Source organism: Petromyzon marinus, chromosome 11 (assembly GCF_048934315.1).
Source record: "Petromyzon marinus isolate PM22_M1 ecotype Great Lakes invasive population chromosome 11, UKy_Petmar_22M1.pri1.0, whole genome shotgun sequence".
NCBI classification, from domain to species: domain Eukaryota; kingdom Metazoa; phylum Chordata; class Hyperoartia; order Petromyzontiformes; family Petromyzontidae; genus Petromyzon; species Petromyzon marinus.
In genome coordinates this window covers 3,301,616-3,318,501 of record NC_133677.1, presented here as the reverse complement: position 1 = coordinate 3,318,501, position 16,886 = coordinate 3,301,616, and the positions used below count along the sequence as shown (strand labels likewise).

General features: G+C 47.7%; 2 protein-coding genes across 6 annotated transcripts in view; one reads left to right on the top strand and one right to left on the bottom strand.

Annotated features, from left to right (window-relative positions):
• Positions 1-16,886, bottom strand: part of FAM184A (family with sequence similarity 184 member A) — a 53,720-nt gene that overhangs the window by 20,339 nt on the left and 16,495 nt on the right. For all 3 annotated transcript variants that reach the window (XM_032952339.2, XM_032952338.2, XM_032952340.2), the window contains exons 2-3: positions 1,097-1,335; positions 308-437 (exon numbers count right to left, since the gene is read on the bottom strand). In XM_032952339.2, the coding sequence (XP_032808230.2) occupies positions 308-437; positions 1,097-1,335 (369 nt within the window). The remainder of the gene's footprint in view (positions 1-307; positions 438-1,096; positions 1,336-16,886) is intronic.
• Positions 3,727-16,839, top strand: LOC116941342 (E3 ubiquitin-protein ligase TRIM7-like). Of its 3 annotated transcripts, none has more exons than XM_032952343.2 (8): positions 3,727-3,808; positions 4,650-5,330; positions 5,453-5,548; positions 7,266-7,502; positions 9,412-9,434; positions 10,628-10,743; positions 11,325-11,548; positions 13,878-16,839. In XM_032952343.2, the coding sequence occupies exons 2-8, from the start codon at positions 4,701-4,703 to the stop codon at positions 14,301-14,303; spliced, it is 1,752 nt and encodes a 583-aa protein (XP_032808234.2). In that variant the 5' UTR covers positions 3,727-3,808; positions 4,650-4,700; the 3' UTR covers positions 14,304-16,839. The 3 variants fall into 3 exon arrangements, with proteins under 3 accessions (XP_032808234.2, XP_032808233.2, XP_032808232.2); XM_032952342.2 differs by having other exon boundaries at positions 3,728-3,808; positions 4,661-5,330; XM_032952341.2 differs by having other exon boundaries at positions 3,744-3,808; positions 4,112-5,330.

Here is a 16,886-nt window from a genome sequence, read left to right as displayed (position 1 = left end):
CACCGCTGAATCTCGGAACACGCAAGCGGTTCAGCGGTGATTTAATTTAGAGAGGCGCAGCGCTGCTGTTTGTAAAAGACATTGTACTGTACTCACCACAGACAACCGTAGCAACACGACCGCACTCTTTGAGGTCATCTGTCACGCCCTCCCACATGGTCTTTTAATTCTGATTCCATTCGGAATCGATTCCGCTCCCATGACGTAAACGTAATCGGCACGAAATCGGAAGAAAAGCCGATGACGTACACGTATGTCATCGGAATGGGTTGTTAATAGCTCGGCCGTTAAAGTACACCGCGCTGACCTGCAGCGAAGTGAAGCCGAGGATCTTGGCCTCGAAGTCGCGCTTCATGTCGAGCATCTGCGTGGAGAGGGCCAGGATGCGGTCGGCATGCTCGGCGTCCCGGCCGGCGTCGCGCTCCTCCACGTGCCGCCTGCCGTACCGCATCACCGCCACGCCACACACCAACGGCTTCACTGGCAGCAAGCTTGGGGTGGTCTTTTTAGCTGGCGCTTTACCAGCTATACTGAGCGCCATTTGCAAAAGGTAATAAACACCTCCGGGGTCAAGTTTACTCTGTTATCATCACCAACATTATTATTGAGCCATTATACTCACGCCAACGACAACCGTGCGGGACGTGGGGAATTTTTTTTTACCATACTTCACCGTGCCAGTCAGCACGGGTTGGCGAAGCTGGCGAGCATAAACGTGGGAGCACAGAAGTACAATCCGACAATGGAGTTTTCTGCACTGCCCACTGCTACCCTTTATTTAGTCTCACAGCCTATAACAACCCGTTATTAATGGTGGTCTCCCATTCAGGCACTATGCTTAGTTCGTTACTTTTACTCCTATTGAATGCCCGGTTGGCGGTGGGCCAGGGTGCCACGCGCTCAGCGTGACGCCATCGCCGCCTGGGCCCGCAATGCGAATCCCTTTAGCACTGGTCGTCAAGCCCCGGGCAACCGTTCGATCGACGCAATTGCCCAGGTTTTAGAAAGGCTAAGTCTCGGACAACGGCACGCAACTTCGCGGCGAACCTCCGTTCCTTAAACGGATCGTCTTCACGAGCCGCCCGGCCTCCCTTGCCTGTAGGCCTCCAGCTGCTCCTGGGCCTGTCGCCGGAGGCTCCCCTCGCTGGCGAGCGCCTCCTCCAGCGAGCGGGCCTTCTCGCGCAGCTCCGACTCGACGCCCAGGCGGGACTGGTAGCGCAGCAGGCGGTGCCGCGTCTCCGCCGCGAACTGCTGCATCTCCTCGGCGTGCGCCTCGCGGAGCACCGACACGGCCGCCTCGTGCTCGTCGTTCTTGGTGTTGAGCGCGTAGATGACCTGCGGATGCGTCGGCAAAAAGTATATAAATATATATGTCCACGGGTAGATTACCTAGTTTGCAGATAAACCGTGTGTTAGTTTAACAGGGAGGCTTTCACAACCGATATTATCCATAAGGTTTTTAAAAATATATACTGTTTTTTAAATACTTTGACAAGAACCCAGCACAAGGTACAACCTGTAACAAGAGGGGGTGGGGGATTAATACATTTTTCAGGCTGAAGCCCGAACTTGGTGCTCCTGGGTTCTGGGAAGGACAGAACGTTGGGCACTCTGGCCTGCTCATTCAGGGACGATGAGCAGGAGCGTAGGTTATTAACAAGCGCCGGCTTAATTATGAGCTGCTCAAAACCTCATCGACGGTCAGTGACTCGGTGGACACATGACCGCAAACTGTGTCAGAAAGTATACAGACTACTTTAATAAGCAATGAAAACATTTTCACCCCCACTCGACGTAGGCAAATAATACTGCATACGTTTTTTTAAAACTAAATTACATTGGCATACGCCTGTAATCCAGCACTGTGGTGGCAGCCAGAGTTGGTGGTGGACCACGAAAATGTTGTGAAACTCCCTTCTACGTGGGTTTTCCAGAAGACAGGACAGCAAGTGGCCTAATCTCCATGCATAATAAAGATTTTTCGGTGAGATCGCTTAAGTATAAATCTGTCGTAACCCTCCACCACTCGACACCGCCAATAAGGTTTGTCATGTAAACAACGCGCCAGTTAGTTACTACTTCAGCCCACCTGTGTGTTGGAGAGTAAATCCACAACATTGACAATTTGAGTACGACGTTTTGCTGGTAATTACATCCAGCACCATCGAGCCATAGGCCAGAATAGTGAAGCAATCCACCTGTTTCCGGTCTTAAATAGAGCACGATGACATCATCTCTAAACCCATCAGGTGCAGAGATCATAGGCGGAGGGGGGGGTATTGTAATTATATGATAGATTAGTAATCAGTTAATTAGCATGTTTCCTCTATAAGGAATTGTAGTTGTTAGATGTATTTTCTTCTTCCACGCGTTTGTCCCACTCAAGTGGGGTCCGCTGTCCTTGCCAACCTTCTCTCTCTTTCCGCTCCTCGGGCCACCATGTCCGATCGCACCACATCGCCCCACTTCTTTTTTTCTTGCAAACATATTCAATAAAAACCCAATGCAGGATTTTTATGAAAAAAAAGTCCTTGGACTCTGTGTGGTTTTCTTTCATAGGGCACCATGATACAGTGAGTTATTCGACTCACTGGAAGAGTTAATGGTCATCACCCTATTCGAAATCCTGCATTCACTACAGACCGTAATCAAGCGGAGTGTCAAACAAGGATTCTTCAATCGATTCGCAAACCTGAATAGTTGTAACTCATCGCCGAATCGGGGAGATGACTAATAGTTACGCCGTTAGAGGCCACTGCTAATAAGTAATTATTGTATTATTATTTGGCCTCAAACGTATTTTCCAGTTGTTTTATAAATTCCAGATCTTCCACTTTGCACAGTACACGACGTTACAACAGCTTTAATTACCCGTCTCTAAATACTGTCGACCTCCCTACTCTCCCAAAGTGGCTCAAGTAAATCCTTTGAAAATATATACTTCTTGCGAGAGTAAAACACTTCTTCATCGCAATTTCACAACCTTCCGTAGTATACAGATTACTTTAGTGGCTAAATTAACAAAGCTTGCTACAACTTCCATATTCTTCCTTCCCGAATGACATCTGTGAAAAACTAAAATAAACAGGAACTCAAAAAAATGTACGATAACAAAAATATATCATTATTATACGTGTTAACAAGTATATTGTCTCGGAATGTTTGAAATACATAACATTTAAAAGTGAAACAATAAAATAATAAAAATATAAAACAATAAAATTCTCACGACGTTTCGACTGCAACACAAGCAATCATCATCTGTGTTGCAGTCGAAACGTCGTGAGAATTTTATTGTTTTATATTTTTATTATTTTATTGTTTCCCTTCTACGTGACTTTACCGAAAGAACCTAGAATATGAATCCCTGCAGTCACGAAAGCTTTAAATCAAAATTTAAAAGTGAATTAAGCAACTGTGAATCACCAGTCATTACACAAACAGCCATAAATATGTAATGTTTAAAATGCACGCTTGACGCTTTAATTAAAAATACGTGGATACACGTTATTTGCAACTATGACTGCATATTGATATTTAAGTGCAATAAATATGTAAAGCGAATCTTAAAAAAAAAAGTTGAAAAACCAAACTGTAAATTAAACAAAAACTTTAACTGCAACAAAAATAAGTGAACCTAGCAGCCACAATTCATAATGGTCCTCTGTGGCATAGTGGCACTGCAGAATGCGGAAGCAGTTCGAAAATACCCATTTCCCAACGAAACCACGAGAAAGCCCACGATACTCCGATAGGCAATCTCACACACACTGTTCCTCACCAGCCCAAGCTCAAACACAGCTGCAGAGTGAGTTGCACGCTACTTTTGTCCGAAAGTGACAATACAGCTATTGTATTGTTTTGTTCACATGTAACAGTATAGCGGGGTTTTGTTGTTGTTTCTATTCTAATATAATACACGTGCGCTCGGAAAGAGTGTATCAAATGCAGACTTATTTTTGCTGCGCGGTAGGGGACTGCGCTCTGTCGCACGTGCAACTCCGCGTAAAGCTATGCCGTCACAAACAATGTATAGTTGCAAACCTGCTGGGTTTTACTGTCTAGTAGTAACGTGCTTGCAGAGACTGAAGGAGGGATGGTGTTATTGCAGGTGGATGGAGAGAAATGCGACAAGTCGTGGATAAATGTGTTCAACCATACAGCGTGCTAATATTATTGTCTTCGAGGCAACCCATCGGCCGAGAGTCAAGTCCACATGGCCACTGCATTATTTCAGGAACATTTCGTGATATCTCAGAGGGCATGGGGCACTGACTAAAGTCCACCAGCACTGTCCTCAACAAACACACTTAAATAATTTCACTCTCACCATCTTCTGTGTTATGCACATTACTGTTGTAACTAAATCAACAAAGTATGCGACAATTTTCATATTCTCCCTTCGTTGCATGACGATTATAAATAAAAAAACGGGAACTAGAAATTACGGGAATTCGTAATAAAAATCTAAATATATTCTACGTGTTAGCAAGTACATTGTCTGCGACTGTTTGTAAAGCATAAAGTTACATGATAAATATATATTTTATTATTTTGTTGTTTCCCTTCAACGTGACTTTACCGAAAAAACTAAGAATATGAATTACTGCAGTCACGAAAGCTTTAAATCAAAATTTACATGATTCCAGTTTGTTTTCAGGGTCTATAACGCAGGGACAGCTTCTACCGGGAAGGCGAACATGTCCTCCGACTCAAGCGAGCCGCTCCAGTTTGACATAGAAGTGTCCGCTACCGAGGGAAACAGAGAGGCAGCGACGGTGGCAAAGTTGCCTCCGCCGTGTCTGGCCAGAGCCCTCGAAATCAGCGTCACGAACGACGTGTCCGGCGTCCAAAACCCTGGGCTGGAGTTCTTCTCTGACCTTCTAAGCGCCAACACCATTCCCGCCCAACCGCTCGAGCGCGTGGGCACAGACACGCGTGGAGCGTCCAAAGAGCCCGGCTGCCTGAGCGAGATCTGGTACGGAGCGCCGCCACCGCCACCGCCGCCGCCGCCACCCGTACCTGTAGCGGAGGCGTGCGACGAAGCGCCCCGTAGCGACAACGACGCGGAGAGGTGCGGCGCTGACGTGCGCGGCGACGCCGAATGCGTGTGGACCGGCCCTGCCGGGGACTCGGACGCAGACGCCGACCCCGGCGAGGGCTCCATGCCCCCGGCACCCTCGTGCATCGCGCGCTGCAGCAAGCACGGCGCACACCTGCGCGTGTACTGCGCGGACGATGGGCAGGTCATGTGCGTGCGATGCCAGACCTCCATGCGGCACAACGGGCACAGGATCCTGTCCGATGTTGAGGCAGCGGAAACGATGCAGGTGAGCGTGTGTGTCTGCGTGCGTTTTTTTTTTGCGCGCTTGTCAAGTGGGGGAAACAACGTTGTTGCATGTGTCGTCGTTGATTTCGGTTTAATGTTTCCACGTGTGATTGATGCGATCAGGCCTCCCACCACGATTGGCTGGAGAAGTTGACGAAGAGAAAAGAATGGAACATACAAATCATTGAAGCCATTAAGAAGACGTCCACCGAGGCAGCAGTAAGTTGAATCAAAGACTACTTAGATAATGGCCTTCAATTAGCCATTATTACAATATTTACACGCGGCAGCACTCAGTCAGCTATCCATTTGCTGTTGAGCTACATTAAGCTCGGACACTTGGCTTAGGGAACATTCCATCAATGTCCTAAGTGTCTATCAACTTCTGGATGAAGGCCCCCACCACGCTGTTATCATCCCTGATCTTGCTGCTGCACACAAGCAGATCTCACAACTCCATCTTATGTAAAGGCCGTCCGCTTGGGGGAACACATATGTGAGGACACACGTACCTAGGAGGAGTTATTTTGACGATGGAGACAATCAGCTATATTGCATGAGCAGGATATACCTACATACATGTACACGTACAGCCCTTTGCCAACCCACTTCTGGATGGGGCATCCCCACTCTGTGCGGGTTGTGGGGATTATTTTACCACACTTCACCATTTTGATTTAAAGCTTTCGTGACTACAGTGATTCGTATTCTTGGTTCATTCGGTAAAGTCACGTTGAAGGGAAACAATAAAATAATAAATATATAAAACAATAAAATTCTCACGACGTTTCGACTGCACACCTGATGATGACTGCTTGTGTTGCAGTCGAAACGTCGTGAGAATTTTATTGTTTTATATATATTTTATTACTTTATTGTTTCCCTTCAACGTGACTTTACCGAAAGAACCAAGAATATGAAACACTTCACCATGTTGGTCAGTCCAGGGTAATTAAGGTAGGAGCAGCATATACATCGCAGCTCAGTACAGTACAACGCATGTTTCTACAATGGCCCATGCTGCCTATCTATATATATAAAAGGAAAATTTGTGAATGTGTGTCTGTTCGAAATGTTTAGCATACTTTCCGACATGCAACAAACTTGAAATTTGGCATGTGGGTAGTTTCCAGACTGTACACCATGCAAAAAGTATAAAAATAAACTTTTGTATTTTTTTTGGGGGGGGGGGCGCAATAATGCATATATTTTGCAAGTGAGCTGTGACGTCACATCTGTCATGTCACAAGCATGCGGAAGCGTTACGCAGTGTGCCTGCTGATGTCACGCACCCCCCCCCAACTCTCCGCGAGTAAAGTGCCGTACAAATGTGTTGCAGGTCTAAGGCGCTCTTCGCGCAGCATGGGTTTATTATTTCTGTCGTTTACTGCCGTACGCACCCTGAAAGTTGTGTGTGTCTGCAGTAAGCGCGTGTATTTGTAGCTATGGACGCGCGCGCACGTGTGTGTGGGGGGAGTGGTAGTGTAGTGGTTAGCGCGCTGCGCTACGAACCTGGCGACCCGAGTTTGATTCCCGCTCACGGCCACCACCAGTGATGATTATTTCAACCGGTACTGGGCCTCCCCTAGGTCGACTCAGCCTCAAACGAGTAACTGGTGTGGTGTGTGAACATCGCCACTGGGGAGACAATGGCGGCCGGGCGTGGTGAATCCAAGTCCCGGGCGAAGCTGGGGAGTAAAGCTAGTAATATATGAAATAGCAACACCCCAACATTAAACAGGGGACGGACCACCACTCAGACATCACCGGACATATTACCGGACTAAGTACCTGCTGACCCATGAGTCTGAACAGAAGTGCCAATTTCCGACTGCCAGAACGCGAATGGCCGTGGCGAACTGGCGCCTCGCCGGCATGCGCGCCCCCCCCACGGTGCCAAACTCATCGCCGCGGTTCCACCGTTCTCGCCCCAAAGGAGGAGGCGGAGCGGGCAAAGCGGCGCGCCGGCGTGCAGTACCAGGCGCTCATCAGCCTGCTGGAGGACGAGCGGACGCATGTGCTGCGGCTCATCGGCGAGCGCCAACTCGAGCGGCGGCGCCGGCACGAGCTGCTCATGCTCGCGATCGCTCGCGAGACACAGGGACTACAGAGCGCCATTGATTCGCTGCACGCAGCCGTGACTGCACAGGCCTTGCCGCACCAAACGCTGCAGGTGGGGATCCCCCCAATCTCTAAAACAAACTAAATTATTTTCTATTTTACCAGGTAAAGGTGCACTGAGCTATATAAATAACTATTTTTCAGAAGTGACCTGGCTATCACAAATGATGGCCCAATGAAATGGCCGATCATGTGGAAATTTATAGCGGTCAAATACTCTAAATGCATGTTGATTATAAATGTGGAGGGAACAACCGGAGGACCCAGAGAAAAATCCACACGACCATGGGGAGAACATGCAAACTTCAAATATACAGCAGGCGTCAGGGTCGGTATCGAACCCAGGACCTCCTGCATACCAGGCGAGGGAGTTAACACCTCGCCACCATGGCACCACGCGACTTCGCCACATGTCTGTGCATGCAGCAAATCTCCAAATTTTCACTTTTATTTGTTGACATTCAGCCGGGCACGGTGGAGCAGTGGAGCTAGACTGTCTGTGATTGAGCCAAGCATTTTAGAGAGGCACGGGTTAGTTGACAACGCAGGGATCTCTGAAACTAACCTCAGTGCCGGGCTGTAAGGTGGCCATGATATGCCAGCACAGTAAGTGGCTTTGTGACACCCACGTGTGTAGAACGTTCAGTGTTATCACCGCAGATGTGCGGTGGGCTTTTCTCTGGATACTCTGGTTATCTCCCGCATGCAAAGTATGGCTCATAAAGAAATTGGTCCAACATCTCAGTGTAAACTTTCTTCCAATTAGACCCAGTCATGCTTTCCCATGATGCAAACAATATTTAAATTACCGGCTGCAAACTTGGATATTTCCATGAGGGTTACCATTTCCACAAAATACAATTTTACTGATATTAATGTTTATATTACCATTCATATTAGTTGTTTTGTTTCACTGCTGTCTCATTATGAAGCTGTCCTGATTACACGGACGCCTCTGTGCCCTTGCACATTCCATATTTTAGTAAATACCACGCGAGCAATTAAATGCTGGAATTCTTAGACGAATGTGTAGTGAGTTCAACTGAGTCGCAGACGTATACTTGGAGGCAACACATTTAACTCCAACACACGGGGTAACTTCTCCTTAACAGAATAACAACCTATGGTGGTGACCACCAGGCTAACTACACTAGTTACAACGTAACTGGTGTAGTTAGCCGGGTGGTGACCACTAGGCTAACTACCCTAATTACAATGTAACTAGCTACGACGGACCGGGTCCACAGCTTGGGTCCAGGTCCACGTGTTGGAGACTCGTTGAGCGGAGAACATAGAACGAAGACCAAGGTTTCTTCAGGATGAGCAACAACGCCGGTCCCTCTGGGAACCCAGCTTATATTCTCTGCGGCATGGTTGGTTTCTCCCTTGGCCACGCCCACCTTCCAGAATCCTCGGGAAGGATCTGGATGCTAACCACGTGACCACCCCTAGCCCCCACTTGGGCCCCTTTGTAGACTTAACTGGTCACGTATCCTCTCGGGTCAACCAGAGTGCCATGGCCTTTAGTAACCTCATTCCTAGGGCCGGCACTCCCACACCCTGTCCTGTAGGGTTGGCACTGCAAGCCAAGCATGGCGCCATCCAGCGCTATCCATCAGCGCTCACCGGGCCCCTCTAGGGACGGTACTACACCCACACCCTTGTGGTATCCGCGATGTCGTTACACCGCACGCCGTGTCTCTCTCGGGCAGGCACTGCACAGTGACATCCCGCGATGTCACTACAAACGTATCAGGAGTACCAACCGGTCATTTGTCTTGTCTGGATGCTCTCTACAATGTTGGAAACACAGCTATGCCATGCAATAGAACTAAGTGAACTGCTTATCATTTAAAAAGAAAACAATAACCTACTGCACTTGGACTATCACTTGTGCCCAACCAAACATATTGCTTTAGGACCTAAACATAAAATATAATCTCTGTGTGTGTATTTGACAGGCATTCAAGGCTATCCAAGAAAGGTAGGCCATGTTCTTTTATTTATTCAACCTCCCGCCTTCCTGTTTGTACTGCTGCTATACAAACGCTTCCTGGGGGTCCAAATGTTGGGACAGCTTTTTAATGCAAATATCACCCCTGTGAACCAAGTGTTGGTAAACATTTTGCACTTCGGTCGCAGATAACCTCTGCTCCACTTATTCATGCACCAGGCACCCCCTCGCCCACCCACCCCCTCGTAGGCATTGGGCAGCCCCCCCACTCCTCTTCTCCGGTCCGCCAGTGCCTGGTTTCTGTTGACGCCGTCGCATCGCGCGGTGTCAGAGTTACCCAATTTTCCTCTTTCGACACCCGGCCATCACGCCATGAGCACTGCCGGCTGGGCAGTCCTAACAGCTGTCCTCTCCAGCTCATTGCCACCCCCTCCTGGTGCCCAGGTCAAGTCACGTCTGTCTTACGTTTCCCCGTTAATAGGATGGTAAGTGGAAAATTGACCTGGCTTAAACAGACGTTGCTCTTGTTGATCTAGGTTTGTGATTCGTAACAATCACGCGGTCTGTCATCGGTGGAATTGTGTAGTTTATTTGCAAACTCAGGGGGGGGGTGAAGTGGTTAGAGCCATACCCGACAAACCCGACGACCAGATTTAAATTCTTGGTCATGGCTAACATCAGTGGCAAGTGATCTCTGAAATAGTTTTAGACCCTGCCACTTACACATCACCAACGTGTACTAACCAGCAATGTGAAGTTAGGTGAAACAACCCCCGTGACCGAATCATTGTGCGGAGGTCTTCATCCCGCGTTGGATTGATAAAAGGCTGAAAATTATTGATTCAAATTCTACTTATAACTCATTATACACCATAATGAAGGATCGTGGGTAATGCAGACTATGAATAAATAAACACACAAAATGCTGTCTCTCCATAAAATATATTGTTTTGGCAATTGGCCAATAGGTCTTCCAGACTAACGTTATCCAGGCCACCTAAATCTGTTGACGAGACTGAATAAGTCGAAGAGGTGACAAACTGGATTCCACCGTTTGAGTCCCATGCTTTGATGGCATTAATATTTTAATTTTACATGTAGCGACCGATTTTCGGCCTGTTTATTTATATTTTGTTTACTGCCACTTTGTTCTGCAACAGACATCAACTTTCATCAACGTTGTAAGCCACTTTTTTTTTACTTCGGCTCATGTTACCTTTCAGCTTGAAAGGCGTGGAAAAAGAACCACCAGACATCACGCAGAATCAAAACAACGGACTGCAGGCAGTGTTCGAATCTGAAGCGAAAATCTCAAAACTGCTCAAGGCATTTGAACCAAGTGAGTCCCGTAACCGTTGTACATTCTCTTCTCTGACAATGCTCAGTGTTGCGAAGCTGAATGACCAGTCTCTCCCCCGGGTCACAGTGACCACCTTGGGCCGCGGTGGCCAAGTTTAAAAAGGCGTTTGGACAACAAGGGGTGGAAGGTAAGGGCTGTGAAGGCAGCTGGAACGACTGTGAGAGGGAAAAAATGCCTTCAGGTGCTTTCCAAGTATGAGAGAGCTTCAGGTATGTGAGCTATTCATCCTTCGAGTTTGAAGTTATGCCCAAAATTTCCTGGAGCAGATAAACACATGATGCGCTTTGGCATCCATGACGGGTGCAATCATTGCACCATGCTGCTTCAGTGTGGATTGGTGGTGAGGAGCACCGATGTGTGAGCATAGAAGTAACAATACAACAATGAATTTTGGCTCAAACCCTGCACAGCTTGCGCACCTCCGATTAGCACGGTTGGCTACGTACGGTGCAAAAGTAGTTCAACATGCGTGTGTACAATCCGACAAGATCGGGCGCACTCCAGGTGATTTGGTTACAAAACGACAAGCATTTACATACAAAGGGAATCATCTTTGGCAGAGCTAACGGAGGTGATGCTTGACCCCGAGACGGCGCACCCCAACCTGGAGATCTCTGCGAACGGCGTGGAGGTGCGGTGCGTGCGGATGCGCCGAGACGTGCCCGAGGAACCGGGCCGCTTCCTCTCCACCCTCAACGTGCTGGCGTGCCGTGGCCTGCCCGCTCTCACCCACCATGGCTGCTGCTACTGGGAGGTGGTCGTCGCCGGCAAGACCGGCTGGACGGTGAGCATAAGCACGGCGCAGCCGTTCCGTGCGGTCAGTGATGAGTATTTCGCTTTTTTTTTCTTTTTTTCCAAATCGACTTCAATAAGTGCAGGGGTGGGGATACTACAAACCCACGGGCTGGACACAGTCCGCAACTTAATTTTACAAGACCCGCATCTTCATATCATAAGGCCTGCATCTTTATTTCAATGGGCCGCCAGTTATTTTCATATGCCCGAAAAATGCATTTCATACAGCCCCTGGACCCATGAAGTCTACCACCTTGAAACGAGCCGTAAACAATATTTTTCAATCAATTAACGCATCTGAGAAACACTAATTGGGTACTAGAGGGAAATATTTCTATCAGGTAACTCCGTTTATAATTTTAGTGGGAGCAGTCACTTCTGTCACAAATGTGACTAAAGTGTGTGTTAATGTGGTACACCAAAGCTTCTAATCCTCAGTAAGTAAACCATTCCACAACCCTGCTATCCTGCTATTGGTGTAATGAGGTTTCCATTCGGAACTCTCAAAGAGTGCATTGCTCCTTTGCAAAGAATAGCTTACGGAAGGCTGTTAGTTAACTTCTGAAAGTCCTTCACAAGGCGCTTTTTATCCTCAAACTGGGATGAGCACAGCCACAAAAGGAAATGTTCATTGCAAGGCAGTCAGACAAACATTTTAATATTTTCAGAACTGGAATTTAAATTACTTAAGTATAATGCAGTAATTTGTGACTGGATTCAAACCTAAAATCTTAGGATCTTATTGTTCTGATCCCTTATGGAAGAAAAAAACTAAGCAGCGGGAAGACTTTCTCTGAAGGAAGTTCCATTTGGGGGAAAATAATAATGTAAGCAAAATGGAATGCTACTGCATGGAATAGGAGCTTGCACCAAAATGGTGTGGCTTTCATCCAACTGAGAGGTGACATCTGATGATGGTGGTGGTTGCGGCCAATAAAAGACAAAAATAATCTGATGGACATATCTCTTTCTTGAAACGGATATGATATCAGGCTCCTGAAATTCTGATGGGAAACATTAAGTTGCACTCATAGAGTCAACGGCAAGCGAGAGCTATCATTTCACAAACCCGGCAGATGTTTTGTCACTAAAATTTTCATTTTTGCTCGTGTTTGTACAACGAATAACACACAAAAAACAAAGTAAGGCAGTGAATGTTTGAGGCTCACAGCCAGACTGAGGCATGTTTAGAATTATTTGAGTTCAGTGGTAATGTCCAAGGTTTAGAGAGTCATATGAAGCATACACAGGGACCATTAATGACTAAGAATGAAATAAATAATTTCAAGGGCGGCTATGCCGTGGACAAGCGCCTCATAGACTTGTGACAGCGAGTGTCCAAAGCAGCCCCCGTAAATCTTTCCTGGAACAAGCAAAACCAGTAGCCTCTGGGAGACCCATAACCGAGTGTGATCTCAAAATGCCAACAATGGCCACTAGATACGTGGCTGAAATAATGGCTAACAGAATAAAACCGGACCTGTTCATGAATGCACTCAGGATTGCCAGTGTATCCACTCAAAGAAGCTAGCCAAAAAAAAATGAATCTCATATGCTGTAGATACATACCTAGGTTGCATGTCATGGGCTACCAAAGCACTTGCTATATTCGTTAATTCGTTTCTCAGTCTGCTTGTCCAGGCCAGGGTCGAGGCACATGCTATGGAGCTTCATTAATGAAAAACAGCTTTAAGCACATCAAGAGTCAGTTGCTCCAGTGTGTCACTTTAGTGAAGACAATAAAATGTCCAAGCGGTGATGTCAAAAGAGTGAGCTAGTGAGTGTAATTCCTGGGCATGGCCAACACAAGTGCCGAGTAATATATGAAACACGTCTAAGCACTCCTTCATGACCACGTATTGACCAGTGCGGTGAAGTATGGTCAAACAGCCCCCGTGATCGACAGGTGAGGGGAGTCCTTAATCCAGCCATGGATAGTACAAGGCTGACGATAACGATGACGTCCTCAATTTCGTAGGCCTTGCCTTAAATGCTTTTAACGAATGTGAAACTTAACTATTTTATTTACCAGATAAAGCCCCCTGAGTTATTAGCTCTTTTTCAGAAGTGACCTGGCCACAAATGATAGCTCAACGAAGTCGCTTATCATGTGGAAATTTCTAGCAGCCAAATACTATAAATGCATGTTTCCAAATGTGGAGGGAAAAACCAGAGGACCCGGAGAAAAATCCACGCAACTACGGAAAGAACATGCAAACTCCGAATATACAGCAGGCGTTAAGGGTCTGGATCCAACCCACGACCTCCTGCATACCAGGCCAGGGAGATAACATCTCACGACCTCGGCGCCCCAACAGGTGGGCATGGCGTACGCATCGGTGCCACGCGTCGACTGCAGCCGGTTGGGCCGCAACTCAGGCTCGTGGGCGCTGGAGCTGCACAACGGCGTCTACACGGCGTGGCACGGCGGCGCGGCCGAACCGCCGCTGGCGCTCGCCGTACCCAGGCCCACCGTCGTGGGGGTGCTGCTCGTCGAGGGGGCGGGGACGCTGGCGTTCTTCGACGCCGCCAGCATGGCCCTGCTCCACGCGTTCCACGCCCGCTTCCTCGAGCCGCTCTACCCGGCGCTCAACCCGCACAGCTGTCGGGAGCAGCGCAACACGGCGCCCCTGAGGCTGGTGGAACCGGACCGCGCGCAGCACTCCGATTCCGCCGCCACCGCCACTACCGCCGCCGCCACGAAGCCATCGTTCAAGCTTGTGCTGTCTGGCCTTTTTAGCTGACTGTAGGCCCTAGGGATAAGATTTTTTTCTTGTTTAAACGTCCTGAGCAAGGGTTCGAAAGGCTCAAAACATGACTGAGCCAGCAACAACAGCACGATCAAAGCTGTAATAATAAATAAGAGTTAACACGAAAGCAGTGAAGTGGCTCGGGATGGAATAACACCATACCGAATCACTGAGCTCCACTGCTCAGATCCAGGGTCGAGGTTGTGTATTAGTTGCCTGTAATTAAGATGCTGTCCATGTAATTATAGAGTATAGATAGTCTCATATTGGTGGTTTTAACTTAATAAAGCTTATTCTAGTTGTAATAATTATAAATGTTCAGTTTGATTGCCATGTAGTAGAAATGAGGATATCTGTGTTGTTCTGTCACGTCACTTTCTAGAGACCATTCTCTACCAGGGCATGATGAATTGCTTTCAATAAGCGTTTCAAACGAAATTGCCTTTGTCTCATTGAAAGTCCCAATATCGCAAATGAAATATAATTGGGGAAAAGAACGGAAGCAAAGACATATGAATGTAGCCCAGGCGAGAGATTTTCGGCATTATTGGCCATCCATATGAGATTGTAGCAAAAGAAAATAATGGAGGCAATATTTCATGGGAAAGAGCTTTATAGCTCATCGGATTCCTTCAGTACAAATAAATATTCAGATTCTGATATCACGGCAGCTTCACATGGAGGCATCCGCATAACTCTGCCTTTTTTATTTCCTCTTCAATGATTTACCATCAGCTTTCTCTCTTTCATTACAGTCCCCATCTTTGTCTCCTTCACGCCTAATGGCAATAAATAACTTTTGCCAAATAAAAAAATGGGAGGAAACTTTATTTTAAACGGCTCCTCTTCCGCCCCCGATTGCTCGTGTTCTTTTACGCGATTCACACCACGCCGACGTGTGCATGTGCTGCGACACAGTAAACTATTTAAACTTTTTTACCAGGTAAAACCCACTGAGCTATACAGCTCTTTTTCAGAAGCGACCTGCTCACAAATGATAGCTCAACGAGGTGGTGCATCACGTGGAAAGGTATAGCAGCGAAATACTCAAAATGCACGTTGATTCTAAATGTGGAGAGAAAAACCGGAGGACCCGGAGAAAAATCCACACGATCACGGGGAGAACATGCAAACTCCAAATATACAGCAGTTGTCAGGGTATCGAACCCACATCCTCCTGCATACCAGGTGAGGTAGTTAACATCTCGCCACCGAGGCACAGTAGCTGACACACCAAGGCCTGTCGTGGGCAGGGGTGGACAGGAATTCCTGGGCCAGGATCCACTTACACGTGGATACAACCGACACTCAAGAGCCTCTCCTCCTGCCAGCCCACAAATAGACACACAACTGCATTGCAGCCCATAGGATGCAATATCACTGTACTCGCAGTTCCATGTGCTGTAGTTTATTTGAGACACTGAAGTTTCCCGACAGCCCAATGTAAAATTAAGTGGTGCAAAAATGTTCTATTTAAAAGCTGTTTACACCGAGCGGTTGGCTCTTACAGCACTTATTTTTATGAATTATGTCATGACTTCAAGCGTACAGTATTTTTATGCACCGTTATTGACGGTCGCGGGCGATTCATTACATTGCTGGAACGCGCTTCTGATTTCCCTCATTCTGTAATTGGCCACTGCCGCAATCAAACTGATGACTGGACAATATGAATCTTCTCCTGGCCTCAACGTTGAAATAAAACAATTGACGGAACTAATTAACAAATGTACGTCTTCAATCCACGTAGGCAGCCCGGTGTGAGCTAGTTGCTGGGTGAAAGCCAAGTGATAACGGCGTTCCGAGAGTAACTTACAGCATGGAGTGCCTGCTCCACTGGGCAGCCAGTGTGCATTCATGTGGGCCCCTGCACGCCCTAACATGCCTCAGCGTCCCCCCTGCCGAGCCCATATCTCCGAGCCCCTGTCAGGCCGACGTGAGTATCCAGGGATTATGAGGAGGTGGCGGGGATGGGGGTGGGTGCAAAAACCCACGGCGCCGGCGCCACCTTCACCGTGAGTGCAGAGCGACGAGACGGGCCATAAACGCCGCCGCCGCCGCCGCACCGGAAAATTTTGTCTTCTGGCGGCGAGCTGGCTACGAAATGAGAATGTGTGGGGGGGGGGGGGGGCAGGAGGAGAGAAACAGTTCTGTGTTGGTGGTGCGACGGCACTGCTGCTATCTCCACGGCCCACGGTGGTGCTCGTTGCATTCTCTGTGGCTATGGAAACTGGCCTTTGGAGGGCCACACCAGGTAAAGTAGCGTGCCTGTATGGCCAGCCCACTGGAGAGGTGGCCTTGGGAGTGCACAAACAAGAACGCACAATGGTATTAGTGAATACACAGACGAGGGTCTGTTTCACAATCGGAAAAGAAAATAACATTTTGATCTATCAATGTATGGTTGGGGCCATCTGGATCGATGTTTTAGATCTAGAATTTGTTTCAGTAGGCAAGCACTCGACAGATTCATATGTATCTTGTCTCGTCACCAGGCTGTCTCCCATTAAACAAATACTGACACATCGGATGGCGTTCAACTTGCCTACTTTACAGCCAACCTGTCAGACTGAAATA